The following is a 24,385-nucleotide window of genomic DNA, read 5'->3' as shown; positions in this document are numbered from 1 at the left end:
CTCTCCTTAACTTGTCATAGTATCACAAGGTCCGCAGACTGTTAAAATATAAATAAGCTAATACTTACTGAGTGAGCTTAGTGAATGCTTCCTCTTGCTTGTAGAATTCTGTGTAGTTGAATCCAGGAAACTCAAAACTCACGGAGCCTTGATTGTTTTTTCTTCCTCGTATCCAACCTAAGCCTTCTATAGATTTACATTCGATCCACACATCTTTCAAATGTATCCGTCCTCTACCCCCATCCATTTCATCATCAGAAATAATTAAAACATTATCATTTGGAGCTTCACATTCTTCTGCAGTGGCTAGAAAACTTTCTATATCCATTTCCAATTCGGCGTCTGTCCCAGTATCAGATCCAGATTGGCGTGCATTTAAATGCTCTAAATTCGTGGGCACTTGACTCTGCATTAGTCTCTTATTTATTTCTTCGGGTTTGAGAATAAACATGCCTTTTTCTTTTTTTGTAGACTCATCCTTTGAGCTTGGTGCTACTGCAATCTTTGGACTATTGGATTGTTTCACTTGAGGCGCAATTTCAGCGACTGGTCTTTTGTGAACTGTAACAATTTTTCTTCTGATGTGACATATAGTAGGTTTGGGTATACTCTTCAGCATTGAAGAAGTCTTTAATAAAGGAGCGTAGCTTGAGTCAGACCGTTTTAAAAGGGACGCGTTTATCACCTTAGGTTGAATACTAGTAGGAGCACATACTTGAGCGCTGAGCACCCTTGGTTGAATCGTAGTAGGAATACATACTTGACTCTGTTCATTGCTGTGTTGCGGAGATATTTGTTTTAGAGTTCCATTTGGCGCAAGTTGATAAAAACTGTTAGTCTTGCAAATTTTAATAGGTTTTAAGATTTTTGAGTTATGAGTTTCAGTTGAACCTTGTTTTACTGTATTTTGGCCTGTGAGTTTATTATCGCCTTTTAACATTGCTACAAAACTATCAGTACCTTTTTCAGTATTCGCGGAATCTCCAGCAAGCGTCATCATTTCAGCCTCTGAACTATTTCTTGACGGCATGAATGACAAGGGATTGTCAATAACGTTAAAGTTTTCGAGTTTTTTCGTTGTAATCCATACGCCTTTGGTTCTCCTTTGTTTACGAATATCGGACATATTTTTTACAGTCTCTATACCAAGTGGTTCGCCTTTTTCGTACGGACCAACAAACACGCACGGCTCATTTTCGTTTGGTATAGCATATATCCCAAATTGTGGGCCAGTGCTATTGTCTGCGCATTTTTGAGAAGATAACCGTACTGTTTTCTTTGAAGCACGTGCTACATCAATTGCCTTAATTATACTTTCCAATTTTACAAAAAATCCTTTATTGTAAAATTGAATCTCCTCAAAGTCATTTTCTACAGTCATCACAAACCACCTAGAAGAGTCATCTGATGACGTATCATGATTTTCGTCAATTGTTTTATCTGAGCTCGTATTTTCTTCGTCACGATATTGGCCGAGTGATATAACCGTAGCGTTAGAATCGTCCGAATCATTGCGGACAGAATCACTCAACACTTCCGGAGTGTTATTTTTTAATTCCTCGTCAGTTTCGTCACTCAATTGGATACTTTCATTGACTCCTTCCTGATTACACACTTTAGTGACAGAACCAATTAATTCCCAACAATGTGATAAGCCCCATAATATGCAAAAGTTGTCTTTTAGATCATTTGCATTCGCAAGCAAATTTTTAACAGTCACTGGATATTTGGGTAAATCGGCAAAGCGGATATCATTTATATTTATGCAATGCCTGAAGAATGGATTTTGTGGATCTACTGCCATGGATAAGCGATAAGGCAGTTTAGTTGTAATCAAAAACAGATTTTTTCTATCTCGGTATCTACCTAAAATAAACTCCCATGGATAGAGAGCCATTTTTCCAAGATGTGGTGGTTCAAGCGAGATTTTCACAATTCCGCTATTGATGCGTTGTTTGTACTGTTTGTAGCTCACTTCTAACCATGCAACTAATTTTTTCTTGTCTGGCAATCGATTTGTATACAAGTTTATTTTTGTATTTAAGGCCTTTTCAGTTGTATTGGTTGGTTTAATAGTCGGGGCTGATGTTAGCGGTGGCAATGGAGGTAGGGTGGCAGGTAGGGATCCAGTAGGTACTGATTTTGTTGGCAAAGGAGTTGAAGGAGTTGGTACGGATTCCATAACTTTACTCGAATTTAACTGTCCTTGGTTACTTGTACTGGCATGATAAAGATATTCTAATCTTTTGCGAAGTGATTTATCGTGCTGTTCCATTTCCGAGATTTTTCTGTTTGCATTAAAATAATATCCATCTGAGAATTTTCGCCCTGTAAAGGCTTTTACTCTTGCGCTTCTAGAATACCAATGAGGCACAACTACCTCAGCGCAATCTGTTTGCAAGCTTTCAATTGGTTTGTCTTTCACAGGATTTTTGACATATATATTTCTATGAGAAGGCATACGCGCCCTACTGCTTCTTAAATTAGGTTTTTCCACATCATCAGTTAGATCTATGCTGTCGTTGTGTTGGTTAACACCATTAATTTCTTTAACCTCGTCGGTTTTTACTTCGGGGAGTGAATTTTCAGTGAATATACATTTACAAAAACATTTATATAAACCATGGACCATACACCATGGTTCCACATTTGGCAAATTAAGTTTTTCGATTACAAGTTCTGCTACTTTTTCGGGTTTGTACTCACTTTTTAGGGACATGTTACTAAAGAACTCCGCGTATTTTCTTGAAGATTTCCAATCTCTGCGTTTAGATTTTAACAACATACTGTTTTCAGGTGTAACAATTACAGTGTGATGGAATTTTTGTTCCTCCTTAGCCAGTTTTGAACTCATTTCAGTGTCTAATTTGAGCAAACCAGGCAATAAATTAGAACAATCACGTTCAAATGAATCAACTACTTTGTACTTTGAGAAATCACATTTACATTCAAACATACATTCTGTTCGGCCACAGTGCGTTTTAAAATTGTAGCCACACTCCAATGATGAGCAAACACAACCCATACTACAGCATGCTTTAGGGCACGTATGAGATGTATTATCATTATTTTCTGTTAATCTTATAATGGTTACATCCAATCTTTCTAGTTCACCACATTTACGTTTCAGTCGGGTTTCTTTAGGTTGAATAACAGTTGTAACGTTTGCAGTTTTCTCTGATTTTACATCTCGGGGCTCATCTTCACCGGTGTACATATTGTCTTGTTCTAAGCTGATTTCTACAGAATCTATAATTTTATTAAGTAAACTTTGTAATTCAGATGTTACAACTGAATCCTGATGTGTGTAACAATGGCTATCGTCTAGAATCTTAGCGAGCGGTGACGGCATAAACTCATTATTTACATCACGGCGCATTAATATTTGTTGTTGGTCGCGTTTATAATTGAGATCGAATGTTACACAACATTCACTTTCGATTTGCGTTACAATTTCATTTTTCACAGTAGCCAAAACGGAAACTGAAAACTCAGCCCATTTCTCAGTTATTGTTCCATCTTCCTCACGCATGTTTTGGAGATAATGGGATATCGTGGGATCTATGGTTTTCCCCACGGTTGGATTAATCTCAAGAGCAGGTTTTGGTAAATTCTGTAACTCTATCCCGCCAACATGATATTTTTGATAGGAATGATCAAGAAATATCTTTTTTCTGAGTGGCCCAGGTTTAAAATTTACACTCAAAGAGTTTTGCAGTAAACCTTTCTTCTTTAGCACAGGTTTACGTATTAATGAGAATTTTACTTTTTTCGGGAATTGTCTCATTGCTAGATCGTATTTACACAAGAATTTACACGATCCTCCTCTGCTTCCGTTGACCCGAATGCGTTTACCGTTCCACAAAACAAACTGAGTAGGGTGGGCATATTCTTCTGGGTTTAGATTTGTTAACATTTGCCACGCGGATCTTGACACCGGTTTATCGGATTTTAAAATATTTCTAGTAATCGTTTTGGTATTTTCATCTCTAGCGGAACCAGCTTTAATTTTTCGCAGTAAAACATTTTGCTGTTTCTCCAAATCAATCAGTAAGGTAGAGTAGACATCCTTTTCAAACAAGTGTCTAACGTCTCTTACAGTACTAACCTTAAATTTTGATTTTCTCTTTGGTTCATAAGTTTTACCAGTTTTCGGTATAAAATTGCAAGTATTCCTTTTCTCGTATTTTTTTTGCTCAATAGGCTGAGCGGGAGTAACTTTTAAGAGATCAGTGAGATCATTTTTCAACGGTTTTGAACTTCGTGTTATATTTGAAGAAAACACTTGAGGTTCTTGTTCCATTTTCAGCAACTAAACCTGTAACCAAAATTGGTATCGCTATATTTGAATGAAAATATATTAATTGTGCGTTTTAAAATACGATACTCTTTTTTTGTTGAACCTCATGTTCACATTTATTTTAGTCCATGTGGTGCCGAGACAAATAACAAATAATAAATCATGGGCAAACCCGAAATAACATTTTTCTATTATTGATCAAAGGAATGTATGGGTTCTATAACTATACTTGACTTTAAATTCGGTTTCTGACAAGAAGATTATATTTAAAAAATAGTGTTAAACGTAAAACTAAAATTTGTGGCAAGAAAATACCACCTTCAATTATAACACGCATTTGCTCTGTCTCCTTCTATTCTTCATTCCCTGTATAGGTAGTTAATCCTTAACTTCGGGTTATTCCCACTAGTTACCACCAGACCGAGTTGGTGGTAACTACTATTATTCCCAGTAGTTATCACTGGTAAAAGGTAGGAATTTTATTATTTTACCACTAACATTTTGTAATACTACAATCAATATGTAAATATAGAAATATATAATAGAGCGGTTTAACACATTATTATAAGTCCATTAGTGTTTCAGTAAACTGTCTTAAAAGTTATCAAAAATATTAAAACAGTTTAACCAGCACAAATCCAAAAACTAAAATATACACTCGGCGTCAAAAAAATCGCACCTTACCAAAAATTCGTTTCAAGCAAATATAGCTCTTATCCAGTGCATTGTACCCTGTCAATATTGGTATCATTTGAAAGTGCAATTAATGCACTTTAAAAAGATAAATCGTCATTGTCCGTATAAACAACCATCGCCGAACATCGACGCTTTGTTTAAAAAAGGGCCGAGATCCAATTTTAATCGGTCCGTTGTTGTGCAATCCTGGACGGGTATAAAATGGAGGGTAAAGGTTAGTTATGGGTCATGCGCTCTCCAGAGGTCACTGAGGTCACTAATGAACCGTTAAAGCCAGAATAAACCCTTGGACATGGATACCAGTCCAGAAGAAGCAGCTCAAGAGGTGGCACTGCTGCAAATAATACTATGGCAGTATCAAGTTGCTGAAAAATTTTACATAAGCGGTTTCCGAGTGCGTCGAGTCTTGCTGGGGTTCCAGGTGACTGGTGGTTACATCAGGAGGCCTGGATCTGGAAGACAACACTGCTTTTCCGCTAGAGACAACCGGTACATTGTATCGAACTCTTCGCAGAACCGTTTCTCCGAGGCTGTTGAGCTTCAGCAGCAGCTTCAAGCAGCTGGAAGAACAGCAGTAAGCATCTCTACGAGCGGAAGAAAGCTGGAAGAGAAGAGGATGTTGCCCGCTACAGGCCCCCAATTAAAGCCAAAGCATCGAATAGCCAGGAGGCAATTTTGCCGACTGCACGAAGATTGGACGTTTAAACAATAGAGGAATATCCTCTTTTCCGACGAGACGAGGGTGTACCTTTATACCAAAAACAGGTGCAGGGGGGTGTATAGGAGGCAGGGAGAGCAATTCACGTAAGCCTGCACTGAAGAAACACGTCTGCTAAGGGGACGGATCTCGCATGTTCTGGGGCGGCATTTCGATCGACGAGTAAACTGATCTCCTGTGCATTTCCCGCATTGAAGGTGGTCACAGCCAGGGATCCCTGACTGCTCGGCGTTACATAACGGAGATCTTGGAGGAGCAAGTGGTCCCATATGATGGTTTTGTTGGACCCAACTTCCAGTTTATGCATGACAACGGCCGCTGCCACACTGCGTTGTTTTTGTGAGACTAACTGTGTGAGGCTGGGATCACCGTAATGGAGTGGCCAGCAAGAAGCCCTGACCTGAACCCTATCGAACATCTCTAGGATCAGCTAAAACGGCGGGTGCGATCGCATGATCCTGCTCCTGCCACTCTCGACAGGCTTCAAGACACCATTATTGAGGAGTGGAACAATTTTCCTGAAAAACGCATCGTGGCACTCATGACAGTCATGATTGATCGCATGGAAGCTACTCGGAGGGCAAGAGGAGGCAGCACTACAGGTTTTAAGTTTAGTTTAAAGTTTATTTTTTCTGTATCTGTTGATTTTGTAGTGTTTTTATTCTTTGCAATTTTAACGTAAATACACGTTGATTCATTTTTCCTGAAAATTATCTTTTTGATTGGGGTAGATCGTCCATTTTACGACATTTTCCAATATAGGGTTTCATAACCTTTCAAATAAGGCCCCATAGTCTTATCTTGCCTATAGAGGTACAATAATATAGAGATGAAACGGGGGAGGGGCCAAACGACCGAACGAGATGCACTTATGGAACTTTCAGTAGGAGTAGCAGAGAAGGCGGTATCATTGCTTGTCCTTGTCACAGTCTCACTTTTTGTTTGTTCCCCACCTTTTTATTAGTATGGAGAATGGTGGGCAACAAATGAATTCGACCAATCACAGTGTCGCATTTGCGTATGTTTTGTCCCTCACGGCGGCACGCGTATACCACTTCTATACCATCCTACCTTCTATGGTTCGAAATGTGTGCGCGTGCAACTAGGGCATGCTCCCGGGAATTCCCCGTTCTCATATTCCCGGGAATTCCCGGGAATTTTATAGTGTCAAAAGAACCGGCACTGAAGACCCGGTACCGGTACTTCCCGGTTCTCATCATATGACTATTTATTCCCATTTCAATAGTAGTAATGTTTTAGTACTTTAGCTCGGGACATTACATAAGATTTAATAATGGTGCTATGAAACGGGGGACCCAAATAACCCGACAAATTAACCTAGTAAAGTAGGCATTCGTGCAGGCAGGCCGTGCCGTCATAGTGCTGAGTGCATCGACTACTCTACGGCCGTGTGGCTCGGCCCAGGCGGAGGCAAAGTGTGCCGGTTAATTTCGTAAAATAGGTTAGAACGCCAATTAAGTGTTTGTTTATAATAAAATAAGTCATTTATTAATTCGTATGCAATTATTTATATGAAAATAAGTCATTCATAAAGATTGAACGCTAACACAAACAATTAAACACAAGTAATCAAAAGATGCCTTGAGAACCGGGAAGAACCGGGAATCCCGGTTCCGGCCATGCCCAGAACCGGGAAATGAAATTCTCTGTACCGGGACCGGTACTGCATGCCCTACGTGCAACTGAGTGGTATATTTTAATTGTTTTAATTAATCTTATTTAAAGCCGCAACCCGAAGACTGATTGACATGATTGTTCTCCCAGAAGGAGGTAGGTGGGGTGTTAGACTTTGACAGTTTCATATAGAGGGCGGTCTGGTGACCTCCAGAAAAATCCGACTTTTGGTCTACCGCTTCCGGTCAGAAAAATGTTTGACGGCTCGGCCAAACGGTCAGACCTAGGTGGGTGGTGCTCGGCCAAATGTCATAGAGGGACCCTGGCAGTTTTTGACCGCGCCATTTTTTTTTTTCAAAATGGCCGACTTTTTTTTTTTTATGTTTGTCCTAGCGCGTTGAAATTTTGGTCACGGAATCTCGGGGTCCCCTATATTCCTAAGTGAGATTTGGCATGGCGGAAGATAGAGGCCTCTAGATTCCTATGAATAAAAAATTTTTTGGAAAAATTCCAAGATGGCGGAAATAATGGTCATTTTAATTTTGTATGGCAACTTTTAAACGGTGCGAGATGGGTGGGGGGTGCTCGAACAAATGTCATAGAGGCAAATAAAATAGAGAAACCGGGCAAGTGCGAGTCGGACTCGCGCACGAAGGGTTCCGTACCATAATGCAAAAAAAAAACGAAAAAAAAAGCAAAAAAAAACGGTCACCCATCCAAGTACTGACCACTCCCGACGTTGCTTAACTTTGGTCAAAAATCACGTTTGTTGTATGGGAGCCCCATTTAAAGCTTTATTTTATTCTGTTTTTAGTATTTGTTGTTATAGCGGCAACAGAAATACATCATCTGTGAAAATTTCAACTGTCTAGCTATCACGGTTCGTGAGATACAGCCTGGTGACAGACGGACGGACGGACGGACGGACAGCGAAGTCTTAGTAATAGGGTCCCGTTTTACCCTTTGGGTACGGAACCCTAAAAAACTGCATTTAAAAATTTTCATAATGGCAGACTTTTTTTTTATTTTTTTCAAGTTGGTCCGAGCGCGCTGAGATTTGGCATGCGGCGAGCTTGGGGGCCCAAGATTACCATGTGAAAAAATTTTTTTGGAAAAATCCAAAATGGCGGCGGACACGGGCAAAATTCAAATTTCCAAGTAGGTTAAGCGAGCCCGAAGGGCGAGCTTCAGGCCGGGAGGCCGAAGGCTGACCCCGCGGAGGGCCGTCAGGCCCGGAGCCCCGAAGGCCCGACGCTGAGCTTCGGAACCGAGCTCCGCGTAGGGCCGAAGGCCCGGAGCGTCCCTTAAGAGTTCCCAAGCACGCGAGGCCGAAGGCCGAGCTGCGTGAATGCTGTGGTTCCAAACGTTCTACCAAGTCAACTGTCTTGATAAGCGAAGCCGGCGGGCCGAAGGCCCGACGGCGAAGCGTCGAGGCTAGCGAAGGCCGAGCTCCGCGTAGGGCCGAAGGCCCGAAGCGTCACACGAGAGGGTAAGAGGGTAAGGAGTAAAAGTGTCTTGACAACCTCACGTCGGGCCTACGGCCTTTGGCCTTCGGCACGCCGTTTCGCTTGTCTAAGACACTTTTCCTATTGGGTCGTGTTTAAGCTCCAACTTCCCGCTTGAGCCCCGAAGCAAATCCAACCCTCCAAGTGTTTTAATAAGCGAAGCGGCGGGCCGAAGGCCCGACGCTGAGCTTCGAAACCCAGCGAAGGCCGAAGGCCGAGCTCCGCGTAGGGCCGAAGGCCCGGAGCGTCCCTTACGAGTTCCCAAGCACGCGAGGCCGAAGGCCGAGCTGCGGGAATGAAGTGCTCGCATGCGGACCTTTTCTTTCTAGCAAAAGTACAACTTCATTTCCTTTTCCCTCTGGAAAACAAAACTACAGCACAAACAACAACACCAAAAACAGCACCAACAACATTGCCAAAACCAACCGCACAAACAACAGCACAAACAACAAACTACAAGAAGACCGCGGGGCCCTCGGGCCCCGCGCACAACGCACAAAACTAGTTAAAATAATAAACCGGTACGATTATGACCGTGACTGTTTCTTAGATCCAATTTGTTTACTCCAAAATCAAGCAATGTTACTATCCGGTATCCGGCCGGATAGTAGATCACTATCCGGTATCCGCCCGGATATTAAAATAATGGCCGGATAGGCCGGATACCGGTTAGTAACCGAATATCCGGTGCATCTCTAATTTATACTCTGCTTTTATTAGTATTGAACTCTAACAAAATTTTGGTTACATATCAGAATACCGAAAGTTGATTTACCTAATGTCGAATCACCTATGCTCGATTCACCTATTTTTTTAAACACCTAATGGTTTATTAACCTAAGCTCATAACACCTAATGAACGAATTACCTAATGCACGTTTCACCTATAATTGTTTTACCTAAGCTCAGAATACCTATGGTCGATCTACCTAAACTTGATACACCTAATGCTTAAAATACCTAAAACCGATTTACCTAATACATGAAATACCTAAAGTTAATATACCTAATACACGAAACACCTAATTTTGATATACCTAATGCACAAATTACCTAAAGCTGACATACCGACTGCATGAATTACCTAAAGCTGTTACACCTAACGAACCAAACACCTAAAGTCGATATACCTAATGCACGGAATACCTAAAGTCGATATACCTAATCCACGTAATACCGAAAGTCGATATACCTAATGTCCGATATCCCTAAAGTTGATTTACCTATTGAACGAAATACCTAAAGTGAATATACCTAATGCACGTAACACATACAGTTTATATACCCATTAGGTACAGTCAACTGTAAAAATATGGGTGCACAAATCATCTCAAAAATATGTCCCATAGCTCTTATGTCAGCGAATTAAGAACTATGGGACATATTTTTAAATAAGTTGGCTACACCCATATTTTTACAGTTGACTGTATCTAATCAACGAAATACCTAAAGTCATTATAAAAAATCATTTACTGCAGATAATTTAAGTAAATATAGCATTAATAATTAAAATAAAAATAATATTGTAATAATGTAATTAATAGATACCTATAATAAAATTATTAAATTAAAAATGATAACATCTATACATTTATTAATTAAATTTAGATTAAAATTAAAAACTCTAAAACAAAAAGCAAAAAATAGTTTAAATCGTATAATGTTAGGCGCAGTCAAAAATAAATTAGAATGTCAAACTTAAATTAATTTATAATACAATCCTATTTTTTAGGGTTCCGTAGTCAACTAGGAACCCTTATCGTTTCGCCATGTCCGTCTGTCTGTCTGTCCGTCTGTCAGAGGCCTTGGTCCGTGATCGTTAGTGCTAGAAAGCTACAATTTGACATAAATATATAAATCAATAAATCCAACAAACTCGTAGAAAATAATCTTTAAAAAACCTCGTCCACACGTAAAGTGGGGATGGAATTTTTTTTTCGCTTCAACCCTATAGTGTGTGGTATCGTTGGATAGGTTTTTAAAACGAATAGGGGTTTTCAACCAACATTTATTGACAAACTGAATATTTTCGGCAATAACCGCTCCGAAAGAAAAAATAAATGTGTCCCCCTCTAACATTTGAACAATGAATCCAAAAAATATAAAAAAAACCGTGGAACTAGAGCTTAAGAAAGACATTCAAAGAAAACTATAGCAAACATGATAAATTTATCCGTTTTAAGTTATCGCAAAAAGTCTCCGCTTCATAGTAAAAACTAGAGATGCCACGAATATTCGGCAACTATTCGGTATTCGGCCTATTCGCCCATTTTGCCGAATATTCGATATTCGGCCGAATGTTGCCTACTATTCGGCCGAATACCGAATATCTAATTGCACCTACCTAAAACGAAAAATTACACAAAAAATAACCAAAAGCTAGGTATATTTAATATTTAAAATGAATTCTTGGAAAGTAGTTAAATACGAAGACACGTTTGTTAGCATTTATTTTGTTGATTACAAAATATTTTATTTTTAATATGGATCTGATTTGATTGACTCTAACTACATTAAATTGAAATGTCATTAACGGAGATACATCAATGGCTGTCAAATAATTGTCTTAAGATAAACGTAAGCAAGACTAAAATTTTACAATTTAGAACGTACAAAACTAATTCAACCCCACTAAATGTTATCTTTGAAAATAATAAAATCGAGGAAGCCGATACAATCGCATTTTTAGGTATAAAAATGGATATTTATTTAAATTGGAAATCTCACATTAGTTATGTATGCGATAAGATAGATCGTTTCGTATTTGCCCTAAGACGACTGAGACAAGTTATTTCCCAAAAAGCAGCTATATGGATACATACAATCCATTCTCAGCTACGGACTGATAATATGGGGCAATTCAGTTGACATTTATGATATTTTTAAGGCACAGAAAAAATGCATTAGAGCAATTTGCGGGGAAAGCTGCAAACCACTATTTTACTCGCTAAAGATATTACCAGTAGCATGTATGTATATAAAAGAGATTTGTTTGTTTGTAAGACATAATCCACTACTGTTTAGATTGCAGTCAGAGATCTCACAACGGCCCTCTAGATACAAATACAAACTTTTCTCTCCATTATTTCGCTTCGATTGTTGTAAGAGAAATGTGTTTTACATGTGCATAGTAATATATAATAAGTTGCCGACTCGGTTTAAGGAAATGCCTTTGTCAAAATTTAAAAGAAAATTAACCGAATGGCTTCTGGAGAAATGTTCCTATAAAGTACATGAATTTTTAAATTGTAATGAAGTCTGACATTTATTATTTATTAATTTTGAATTTTGTGTAATAATCTTCTTTTTTGTATTTCTTTCTTATTGTTGACACGTCTTATTGAATGATGTATATTTTATTATTGCTTGTTAATGTTATGGTATACAGAGTATTTAAATTGATGGTATACAGAATTTTTAAATTGTAATGAAGTCTGACATTTATTATTTATTAATTTTGAATTTTGTGTAATAATCTTCTTTTTTGTATTTATTTCTTATTGTTGACACGTCTTATTGAATGATGTATATTTTATTATTGCTTGTTAATGTTATGGTATACAGAGTATTTGTAGTTAATGTATTCCATCACCTATTTATATATTTCTACGCCAGTGATGGCAGAATATGCTGTTCTATACCAAAACACAACGACACCAAAATTGTACATACCATATTCTATGAAATAAATTTATGATTATGATTATGATTATGATTAATTCATTCTGTTCAACATAAAAATATATCTTCGCAAACGTTGTGCTTAGTTGGCGAACAGTTTTCATAATAATTGTGACTCAAAACATTCGCATGTCATGCCGAATATTCGGTCGCCCAATATTCGGTATTCGGTATTCGGCCAAATTCACTATTCGGGACATCTCTAGTAAAAACTTAAAAAGACGTAATGCCACAGTTAAACGTTATTATGGCATTAAATGGTGGTGGCAGCTGAGCCCGCTGGTATTTCCATTTAATAGGTCATGGTAACCGTGGTAACCAATATGTCACTGTAAACGAAGTCATTAGGCTATGTTACAAATCTTATCTTATCTTATTGTTTTCGGGGGCCCTTGCGGATACACTTCGACCCATAGGGATCTTTTGTGCAGTTACCCCCTAGAAGAGATCCGTCAACTACTCAAGAGCTTTTCCCACCATATCCATGTGTCGGATGATGGAGCTCATGGGTAGCGTTTTAAAGTCCTTTGGTTCCAGGTATCCTGCTCCAAAGTCCTTCATTCTTTGTCTGGCGAGGGCGTGACATTCACACATTAAGTGTCTTACTGTCTCTTCCTCTTCGCCACACATACGACAATCGGTGTTGTCAGAGTGTCCCATCTTGGTCAGAAATCCTTTGACCCCGTAATGGCCAGTAAACACCCCCGTTATGATTTGGAGTTGTCTTTTGCTAAGTTTCCAAAGCTTTTTGCTCCAGCCGGAGTCTATTCCTTGCATAAAGAGCTTTTCATGCTTCAGACCCGTCAGACTATCCCATTCTTCCTGGTGTTTGGTCTTGGTATGGTCTTTAATAGCCGTTGTGATGGTTCCCTGTGAGAGCCCCACGAATGGTTCCGGACCTATAAGGTTACTTACAGATCCAGCTCTGGCGAGTTCATCTGCATTTTCATTGCCTATGAATCCCTCGTGCCCTGGGATCCATACCAGTTGCACCCTGTTTTGCCTTCCAAGCTGGTTCAGAGCTTGGACGCCATTATATACCAGTCTAGAGTCCACTCTGGGCGCTTCGAGCGCTTTGAGAGCGGCCTGACTGTCGCTGAGTATATAGATATTCTTCCCTTGGGTTTGCCTAACTATATTCTCATGCACACAGGCAATTATAGCGAATGTCTCGGCTTGGAAGACAGTGGCGTAATTGCCCAATAATGGCCATGTTACAAAACTTACAGTAGGTATTTTCGTTCGTTAAAACATATACCAGCCTCAGGTATTTCGTGCATTAGGTATATCGACTTTAGGTGTTACGTGCATTAGGTATATTAGCTCTAGGTATTTCGTTCAATAGGTAAATCAACTTTAGGCTTATCGTCCATTAGGTATATCGACTTTCGGTATAACATGCATTAGGTATATCGATTTTAGGTATTCCGTCCTTTAGGTATATCGACTTTAGGTATTTCGTTCGTTAGGTATAACAGTTTTAGGTATGTTATCCTTTAGGTAAATCAACTTTAGGTATATCGTTCATTAGGTATATCAGCTTTAGGTGGATCGTCCATTAGGTATGTCAGCTTTAGGTGTTTCATGCATTAGGTATAATAGCTTTAGGTAAAACGTGCGTTAGGTAAAATGTGCATTAGGTAAAACGTTAATTAGGTGTTTCATCCATTAGGTTAATTGAGATTAGGTATTATAAACTTAGGTCATGCAATATTAGGTAAATCGTTAGGTAATTTAAAAATAGGTGAATCGAGCATAGGTGATTCGACATTAGGTAAGTTAATTTTCGGTATTCTGATATGTAACCCAAAATTTTGGTGGTAACTACTGGGAAAAAAAAAAGTCTACCTTTTAGCAGTGGTAACTACTGGGAATAAAAATTCCTAGAGTCTGGCTAGCCAAAAATTGTTGACAAATATTTCGTTGTTGTATCACCAATTGTCTATGATTAAAAAAAAAAGCTAAAAGTCAGTTGTCAATTTATGTCATTCATTCAAATTGTTTGCGGTTTATAATGGATTTATTTTAAATAATATTAATAATGTCTATACTGAGTGAGGTTCGCAAACTATTATTTAAGCTGGTAAATAATTACGACAATGTGCGAAGTCGAGGTGTAGCGTTGTATAACGAAAAACTGCAATGTTTACAACTCCTAAACAAATGTAAACAAATTCGGAGGTTGGTGCTCTATAAATATTTTGATACTTAGCATTTAGCATATTTGGCATAGTACTTATGTATTTTTTGGTGATGGATTAATATTACGGTATTATCGAGCTAGGTCTTATTTATACTACATTTCATTTTTCGCCTTGTAACAATGGTATATGGTGAGAAAGTGTTAACATATGTGTGTATTGTTGACTGTACTTTTCATAGTGGTAGAAATTATGTGAGCTGACTTTGAGTGCACGTCAACGTATATTTAACTTATATCCTTAGGTACCTTACGTGTGCACAGAAAATCATAAATATTTTCTAGTATCAAAACTATAATTCTTACTACACAAAGTGTGACCAGCCCAAGATTTTTTGAATTTCCCGCCAAACATTTGTGTAAAATTTCAGTAGTAGCAGGAGATCTAAGGTCCCGTTTTCTAAGGGGACCTTGCATTTTGGAGACAAAGCAAACCGCTTGGAACAGGTGTTCCTGGGGGTGATCTGAGCTGATTAAGCCCGGTTGCCAAGAGGTTCCCCCCAGCAGGTGGGCAGGGGAGGGGGGGAAAAAGTGCCTCCGGCGCGCCTCACTCTAAGCTTTATATCTGCATACATCTTGCAACTATATCAAGTTTGGTGTCTTTTTCGTGTAATTCGAGGATGAAGAATTCATTTCTGTGACTAAATTTTCACTCACCCATACAAAAAATTCGAGAAATTCAAAATTCAAAAAAAATCTATTAATTTCACTTTTCGAAAATCCTGTACAAAATTTATACTATGAGGATTTGCTCTAGAAAAAAAATACCTGTGAATAGCCCAGTTATCCTACTATACAGAATAGTAAACTTGTCAAACATTTTTTTTCATAACTCTGTTAAAAAAAATGTTTTGTGTCGAGCGGCGTACCTGCATTGTAAGAGCGGTATGCAACGTTTAGGATTTTTAAGTATGTTTAGATGATTTCTGATAAGTTGTTATTCTTCTGGTGGTAGATTACATTAATAAATTACTTCTGGACGTGATATATATACAAATATAAATTAAATATATAAATAAAGATGTTGGGAAAACTTTCGCTAATAGAGTTAAGTATTATAAATGTGATAAAATTAACATAGGAGATGTTTGACAAAAAATGCGGGTTAAAATAAGATATATATTGTTCGTAATTGCCATTACATGCCCATGGGACTGTGCATTTTAGGTTTTTTTTAACGCAGTTGCACCTCCCTGCGCATTTTGTTTTGGAGCGGCAACGAATAAGCTCTAAACAAGCAGCAGCCGCCGCAGGTAGGCTTGTCCATATGGGCTCCGAATAACCATGTTGTTTGGACCAGCCCCAGTCAACAGGGCATGGTGGCTGTTGCTGAGGGGCTATAATCTGTCCCCAAACATAGACCAAATCCTACACCGGAACATGCGACACAACTGAAAACCGCCGTATCGCCGAAATGTCAACCTGGTTGACAAGGTGCAGAAAACCCTAGAGGAAAAGCAAACCGCTCTATGTGCGTTCCTTGATGTTGAAGGTGCTTTCGACAATACAAGCTCTCGAACAGAGTAGCCACTCTGACCATCAATACTATATATAGAGCATGAATTTTATACCACTAAAGGGTGCCTACAAGGAGGCGTTTTATCCCCACTATTATGGACCCTAGCGGTGGACCAACTTCTTGCAATCATGTCAGGCCAAGACTTTGATACACAAGGATATGCCGACGACCTTGTAGTCATCGTCAAAGGCCCTTGCCTCAACACAATATCCAACCTAATGCAAGGAGCTCTAAACACAATATTCAAATGGTGTAGAGAAAATGACTTGTCCATTAATCCGAGCAAGACTGTAATAGCCATTTAACCATTCACAAGGAAACGGAAGCTCGATAAACTCACAAAACCAAGACTTAATGGACAAATAATACCGTTCTCGGCAGAGGTCAAGTATCTAGGGGTCACCTTCGACCAAAAGTTAACTTGGAACCCTCACCTGAGAAACATTATACAAAAAGCGAAAATGGCCATGTGGTCATGCTGTCGAATGGCAGGAGCAAGATGGGGCTTAAGACCCAAATTGCTATGTGGTTATACACAGCGGTAGTGACGCCAATTGTCACCTACGCCTCCGCAGTCTGGTGTAACAAAACCAGCCAAAAGACAGCAATAGACACTCTAAACAGCCTGCAACGCACGGCTTGTTTAACAGTAACAGGCGCCTACTCCTCGACACCGGGAGCGGCCCTAGATGCACTGCTGGACATCATACCACTCCACTTGCAGGTGCAAAAGGAGGCCAAGCAGTGCGTCTACAGAATATGCACGCTAAACACAACAAATTTGACTGTGCACAGCTTGTCAATAAAATATGTTATATAGTGCCCAGAACTGTTAACCGCCGAGACACGCGCGCGTACCGACTGTTCGCGGTGGCCACTTGCCGCACCAACGCCGGCGCGCGTGCGCCTCTCCGCAGGCTACTTACCACGTATAACCAACACTTTACCCACTTAGATATATGTCATTTACCCGAGATTAAGTTTAAATATGCTATCTTAGATTCCTTTAAAACTCCTAAGTGAAATTTAGGTTTAGTTAATTTAGTTTAAGTTTAATTTAGTTTAAGTTAAAGCTTTGTATCTGCATCTGATCTAAGCAAACTTTTTCATTACATATTTGTTATATTTATAAGGCATGACGTCACTAACTTAGCACATAATTTTGACCTGTTTAAATAAGTAGGTACCTACAATGTACATCAAATAATTATCAGTTTCCCTTTTTTGTGCCAACCATTGCATAATTTTGTTGTAATCCGTGGATAATGTCGTTGGTTATGCATTAAGTTAATTTTAATTCTACTACTAAATGTAACACTGTATTGTATAGCTGTTTGTTATCCCTAAAATGAATAAAATAAAATAAAATAAAATAAAATAAACAGGCCAAAATGGCGCTCTCAGGCATTAACCGATCTAAAGGCCTGGGTTTTTGCGAATAGAACTCTTAGCATACCCACTGATGACACGCACACCGAATGTCATCTCACCAAACTGTACACAGTAGAAATACCTCCTAGAGACAAATGGATCAACAACCAAATGTACGTCGAAAAGGGAAGCCACATCTGGTATACAGATGGTTCCAAGAAAGGCAATGATGTAGGATGTGGGATCTATGGTGAGAGATCTAAGCTCAGAGCGCTAGCTAGCATGGGCACACTGGCCTCAATCTTGCACGCAGAAGTCTTCGCCATCAACAAATGTGCGGAGATCAATCTGGATAGAAACCTAAGACACCAGCATTTCTACATCAACTCAGACAGCCAGGCTGCTCCGCTGGCACTAGAATCCCTTGAGTCAAACTCAAAACTAGTCCAGAACTGTAAAACAAACCTAAATGCACTGGCTTACTCCAACAAAGTTACACTTAGATGGGTACCAGGGCACTCCGACATTAACGGAAACGAAGAAGCGGGTGAACTTGCTAGAAAGGGCGCAGACACACCTCTGGTCGGCCCAGAACCGTTCTGTGGAAGCACAAAACGAGATGCATATTCTCTGCTCAGCAACTTAGAAAAAACGAGAGCAATCGATTGGTGGAAGTTCGTTAAAGGACAAGAACACTCGAAAGCTCTGATCAAAGGGTTCAACAGCAAAACTGCTAAGGAGCTTTTAGGACTCAAAAGGCACAAAACCTGCGCGGTGACCAGAATACTGACTGGACACTGCAAGTTGAACAAACATATGTTTCAAATTGGCAAGAAACAAGATGCGACATGCAGGTTCTGTCAGGAGTCAGAGGAGACTGCAATGCACATTCTCTGTTCTTGTGGACCACTAATGTCAAAAAGAAGTACCTACATAGAGCGACACGTAGTGCAACCCTATGAGGTACAAAACATTACGGCCCAAAGAATCTGGAACTTTCTGGATGCAACGGGCATTAGTAATGAACTTAAAGGGCCGTCATAATAGATCAATGCTGGTCAATGCATCACTCAAAGGCCCACAACACCACAATAATAATAATAATGTCCCGCGGGGGCAGCTTGTGGCGAGCTGACGGTGAGTGGCGACACCGCGGACCCCTATTCCAGAGGGCCTTGTCATCTGGCCCTCGCCTCTGTGCTTGCCTTGATTGGCCGGCCAGAATGGAGTCGCAAGAGAGGGACCTATGCTCCAGGTTGGAAGTGTAAAATGTCATAACGCCGGCGGCCTGCTGAACGGATTACCGGGATCTGGCTACCGCAGACTCACATCTCGACAACCTCACAGCCACTCCAAAGTGTTGCCCTGTTGTCGCATTGTGCGTGCGGCCATTGCGGAGCCCACTCAAGGAGTTGGCGAGTCACCACCTGTCATTTACAATTTTGAGACTGATTGTCACGGCAGGTGTCCGCTAGGCTCTCCCATAGCCCATTATCCAGTCCATCCAACTTTCAAATCTATAGCCCATGACCTTAGTTCCCATCGCAGCACAAAAGTGCTGCACTGCAATAGTCTTTGCACCTGGCGGGGACCATCTCCGGATGTATCACATTGTGCGTTCGGGGATAGTATCCACCACATGTATCCCTTGCTTTTAGATTAAAGTGCCTTAAAGGGCCTCTGCGCTGTTGGCTTCGGCCCCACGTACGCCTCCCAAAGGTCCGGGACCCCGTGGTCCCGAGATATGGAAAAGACATACAAATAATAATGTTAATTTTATCACATTTATAATACTTAACTCTGTTGGCGAAGGTTTTCCCAACATCTATATTTATATATTTAATTTATATTTGTATATATATCACGTCCAGAAGTAATTTATTAATGCAATCTACAACCAGAAGAATAACAACTTATCAGAAATCATCTAAACATACTTAAAAATCCTAAACGCTGCGTACCGTTCTTACAATGCAGGTACGCCGCGCGACGCAAAACATTTTTTTAACAGAGTTATGAAAAAAACTATTCTGTATAGTAGGATAACTGGGCTATTCACAGGTATTTTTTTTCTAGAGCAAATCCTCATAGCATAAATTTTTTAGAGGATTTACGAAAAAAAAAATTAAAAGATTTTTTTTGAATTTTGAATTTCTCGAATTTTTTGTATGGGTGAGTGAAAAATTAGTCACAGAAATGAATTCTTCATCCTCGAATTACACGAAAAAGACACCAAACTTGATATAGTTGCGAGATGTATGCACATATAAAGCTTAGAGTGAGGCGCGCCGGAGGCACTTTTTCCCCCCCTCCCCTGCCCACCTGCTGGGGGGAACCTCTTGGCAACCGGGCTTAATCAGCTCAGATCACCCCCAGGAACACCTGTTCCAAGCGGTTTGCTTTGTCTCCAAAATGCAAGGTGGTGGACCTTAGATCTCCTGCTATAGCCAGACTCTAGTAGTTACCACCAAACCGAGTTGGTGGGAACTATGGGAATTATTTTTTCCAGTAGGTACATAAATTAATTAATTTAAGAGGTATCTTTTCTCCCTGTCACTTATAGGTGCGGCGCACCAAGATCGCGGCGCGGTGTGGTAGTCTGTTACGGCTATTATACTGGCATTACACACTGGCACTCTGCTAAGAGGAACAGGGAAATAACTTAACCCTTTCTCTGTTCTATCAGCGGAAAATAGACATGGACAAACTCAACTTTAATTCAGATCTGAATGTCTACAGGCTCTAATTATTACCTATGGTCACAGAAAGATTTCAATGACAATCCGATCTAAATGCATAAGCAATAATGGACTAGTTCCCGATTCGCCGGATTCATGTTTCGTTGGATTGTGACGTACTAAAGTAAATCCAGCAAAACAGGAATCCGACAAAACAAGACTCGGGCGAAACGGTAACTAATCCAATAGTCAAATTACACATTGAGATTTGAGATGTAAATTAAATTGTACATACTTAAATTCTGCCCTGCTAAGCCAAAAAGCGCTATCTCAAAAGAAAATTCATCGCGAACTTATACTTTAATTTCTATAACCGAGAATTCAATTTTCATAATCATTTGTTTTTGAGATAGCGCTTTTCGGCTTAGCAGGGCAGAATTGCTTTTACTTCTTTCTAGCGTTTATCCCGCCTTATTGCTATGGCTCATGGAAGCTAGGGTGCCATCTGACCTTTCAACCCCGACAGGACACTATAAATATCTATAGGCCATATTGCGATTAGTCCGGTTTCCTCGCGATGTATTCCTTCACTAAGTAGGCTCAACGAATTCAATTGATCGCAAACGATTTGTTGCAAGAAGAGAAACAATCAATGTGGCAATTTTATCACAAATTAAATTGGCGTCAATCTCATTTAGCGTCCACATGTACACAATTTCATCACCAATTTTAGATTTATGGTTCGAGCGCTCGAAATTAAAAAATGCCCGCAAATACGCATTATTGCGTCCGCACCTCCTGATTTGATTGATCATAACATAATCTTAAAGCCGTAACAGACTACCGCACCGCGACCTTGGTGCTGTCATAATATCTCTTTCTTGCTCTTACTTATAGCTGCGTCCCTAACGCATGTAGGGCGACCACCTTACGGTGCGGTAGTCTGTTACGGCTTTTACAATGGAATCAAGTGGGATTGGCAAGCCAGTTTCATTTTTGTGTCCACTTCACACAATTAAATTGACAATTTAATCAAATTGGCCGCAAAAATTACCGGTCTGAACGCATGGTTCCAAGACCTTGCCCGAAAACGCACAAAGAGGCACAGCACAATCCACTTGATATTACTGCCGACATGGCTCCCTACTTCGGCTGCCACAAATGCGGTCGCAAATGCCGGTCCCGCGTTGGCTTATACAGCCACGAGACGTTGTTCCTCGCATACAGACGCTGCATAAATCATCTGTCAAGATGTTAAAGGCCTTATGATGATGAACACCCACTAAGCTTAACTTTGTTTTCCTATGTTCAATCACATGTCAATAAAGAAACAGCCTTACCGTTATTATAATTCCATAATAAATTGCCCACTGCACCGCGGCCTGCGCGGCCATTCAGGAACTGAAAATCAGAGACATTTTTGCACTTCGTTAGGTTAGGTACGGTTAGATAGACCTTAACATTTATTTATATAGATATAGGTTTAAAAGCAAACACATTCAAAATGGATTTCATTAATTTACTTATTTATAAGTTGATCAAGTGTGAACAAAGAGAAAAAGTTAGTAAGTACCTATCATAAAGTATCTTCTACTCTTGTTCTACTCTCGATACATACAAACGTCACTGCGTTATTACTGTGTTATGACTGTCTGTTCTCCTTGCTCAGCTCATCAGCATCCCCTTAAGATGGCCGCCGTCAAAAATGCTCGATCGTAACGAACGGTAACTCGATCAATTCTACATCGAATCCCATCACAACTCGTTTATTAATAATATTTACTGAACTATAGTAAAATTAAACCATAAAATGTGCTTAATCTGATAGAAGCTTTAGTTTTACTCGTCAGTGCCGGACTGCCGGTATTTTATGCGATTCGATTTGACACACATCAATATCCAAAAGTCATGAACGGCTCAGGCCATATTCACTTTACATATTTTACCAATCCTAATAATAATAATAGTACTTATGCCTAACTTAAGAAGAAGAAGAAATAAAGAGGATAATAATAGTATACCCTCATACAACATCCAGGTAATGCGTAGTTTTACAAAACATTTGTTAAGTACGTTAATTTACCGGAAATCGTAAACATGGCACGAAATAAGTATGTAGGTACTAACCTAAGAGTGACTCGTAAGTTAGTGGTTAACCAAGGATCTTAAAATTCTTAAACTTAAAACATAAAACCATTTGTATAAAAATGTTACACGTGGTTTATACGCCGAATTAACAACCACTTCAACCAGAGATGACATTTTAATTGTAAATACAAGTCTATCTTATCTATGCCTTACGAATTTATGAAATTCAAAATGGCGGCGTGTGTATTTACACACATGATTTATGTTTAATGTCTGTAGGTATTATATTATATGCCGAATAAACGCACTATTTTAAAAGCAATAAGAAGTGGTACCGAGCCTTGCCTTACCTCTATTACCAACAGCTTTTAGGCATTTTATCATTCATCACGGATGAATACCATTTTCAAAATGGCTGCAAACACCTAATAGAACAACTTGACTTGAACTTGACACTCAATTACATCGGAAAGTATCTTTTGAACTGTTTGAGTTTTTGCACTGTTAATGGATATTATAATGCTTTATCACTATGAACAATTTACAATTTGTTTTATTTTTATCACATAACATATACCATTAATAATATTACTGAGTTTGTTGGGACACGTTATCAGTATTCTATTATCCCTTTTAAGTCATTCATTCATTCGTTCAGGTCTTTCATCCCACAGATAAAGAAAATCAACATGGCGTTTTCAAGAAAGCCGTTCATTATTTAATATAGGGAACGAATCATAAATCATACCAATACTTAACAATACAATAATCTTATCAATGAACTAGAATGCTTTATTTGTACACATATTTGTTTTGAAAGAAATCTAAATTCTTAGTCAAATTAAGTGCCTAGTACTACGCTACGGTACCTACTAGTCCTCTACTAATCTGAAATTACATCTGTTTTACTTAAACACTATGTATGACTTATGAAATTTCTGGTAAAAGCACTGAAAGCTAATAATGGGAATTGGCTGACCACGTTTTATCGTTGCGAGTTGTGAATTTAAGAATGCGAAGAAGACAACGGACGTCGTGAACGACCATATTTTATAACATGTTGAAAGAATGGAACGTACCTGTCAGTGCAAATTTCATTTCATTCACCAGTCACCAGCACTGGCCTGGCACACTCTTTTCAGTTGTTTGTAGTTTGACTTGAAACTTTCGGGAATAATTTTTATGTTATCTTCGTATACAAAACTAATCATTGTCTGTATTGCGTTTTACAATTAAACATTATCATATTTATCATTAAGTACCTACTTACTACAATATATTTGTCGATGTAAGTTGTAGTAATTTGTAACGCATCTCCGGGTCTTTCTTTAGGTTATGTTTATGTAAAAACCACAATTTCCAGAATAATTAATAGTTAAGTTACTTGCATATTATTTTGTGCAAAGATAGCTCAGAATCTCTTTGTTTCTCTTTACTTACCAAGTTACTAAGGAAATAGTATATAAGTACAAGGCGAATCTTAGTGCCCATGTTAACCGTTCGTAGGGTAATTGCGTCAGTTTACCGTCAGGTGTCAGTTTCCGTCCACTTGACGGATTAGCAAATAATACATTTCATTTATAATTTGCTACTTGCGAAATATAATTTTTATGTAGATAGATAAATTATTTAAGATAATAAGTATTGCAATAAGTCCAAATTTGTGCAGCAATGAAGGTTTATATTCAAATTTCGTCAAGTGGACGAAAACTAGCGCAATGACCCTATGCCTTATCACAACGTCCCGTCCCTGACAGCTTAAAAAACAGACAACTGCGAGTTGGACTCTCCCACCGAGGGTTCCGTACAAATTTAACGATTTACCATTTACCTATTTATTTTTTACGAAATTATAGTTTTCAGATTTTTCCCTGTAGGTACTTGTAGTGTATAGAAAGTTTGTATGACGATATAACTTGCCACATTTCATAGTTCTGGGTCAACATGAAGTACCCCAATACATTTTTATTCCCTTGAGTGTCGAAATGTACCTA

At 39.1% G+C, this 24,385-nt stretch overlaps 1 protein-coding gene across 2 annotated transcripts in view; it reads right to left on the bottom strand.

Annotated features, from left to right (window-relative positions):
* The window catches only part of LOC134806763 (uncharacterized), a 29,385-nt gene extending 6,306 nt beyond the window's left edge, over window positions 1-23,079 (bottom strand). Inside the window, exons 1-3 of one of the 2 annotated variants that reach the window (XM_063780089.1) lie at window positions 22,742-23,079; window positions 21,644-21,704; window positions 69-4,318 (exon numbers count right to left, since the gene is read on the bottom strand). In XM_063780089.1, the coding sequence (XP_063636159.1) occupies window positions 69-4,303 (4,235 nt within the window). In that variant the 5' untranslated portion in view covers window positions 4,304-4,318; window positions 21,644-21,704; window positions 22,742-23,079. The remainder of the gene's footprint in view (window positions 1-68; window positions 4,319-21,643; window positions 21,705-22,741) is intronic. The other variant, XM_063780088.1, reaches the window with a different exon arrangement.
* Between the last annotated feature and the right edge of the window lie 1,306 nt (window positions 23,080-24,385).

This window comes from Cydia splendana, chromosome 3, assembly GCF_910591565.1.
Source record: "Cydia splendana chromosome 3, ilCydSple1.2, whole genome shotgun sequence".
In the NCBI taxonomy this organism is placed as follows: Eukaryota; Metazoa; Arthropoda; class Insecta; order Lepidoptera; family Tortricidae; genus Cydia; species Cydia splendana.
This window is presented reverse-complemented; position numbering and strand designations above follow the sequence as displayed.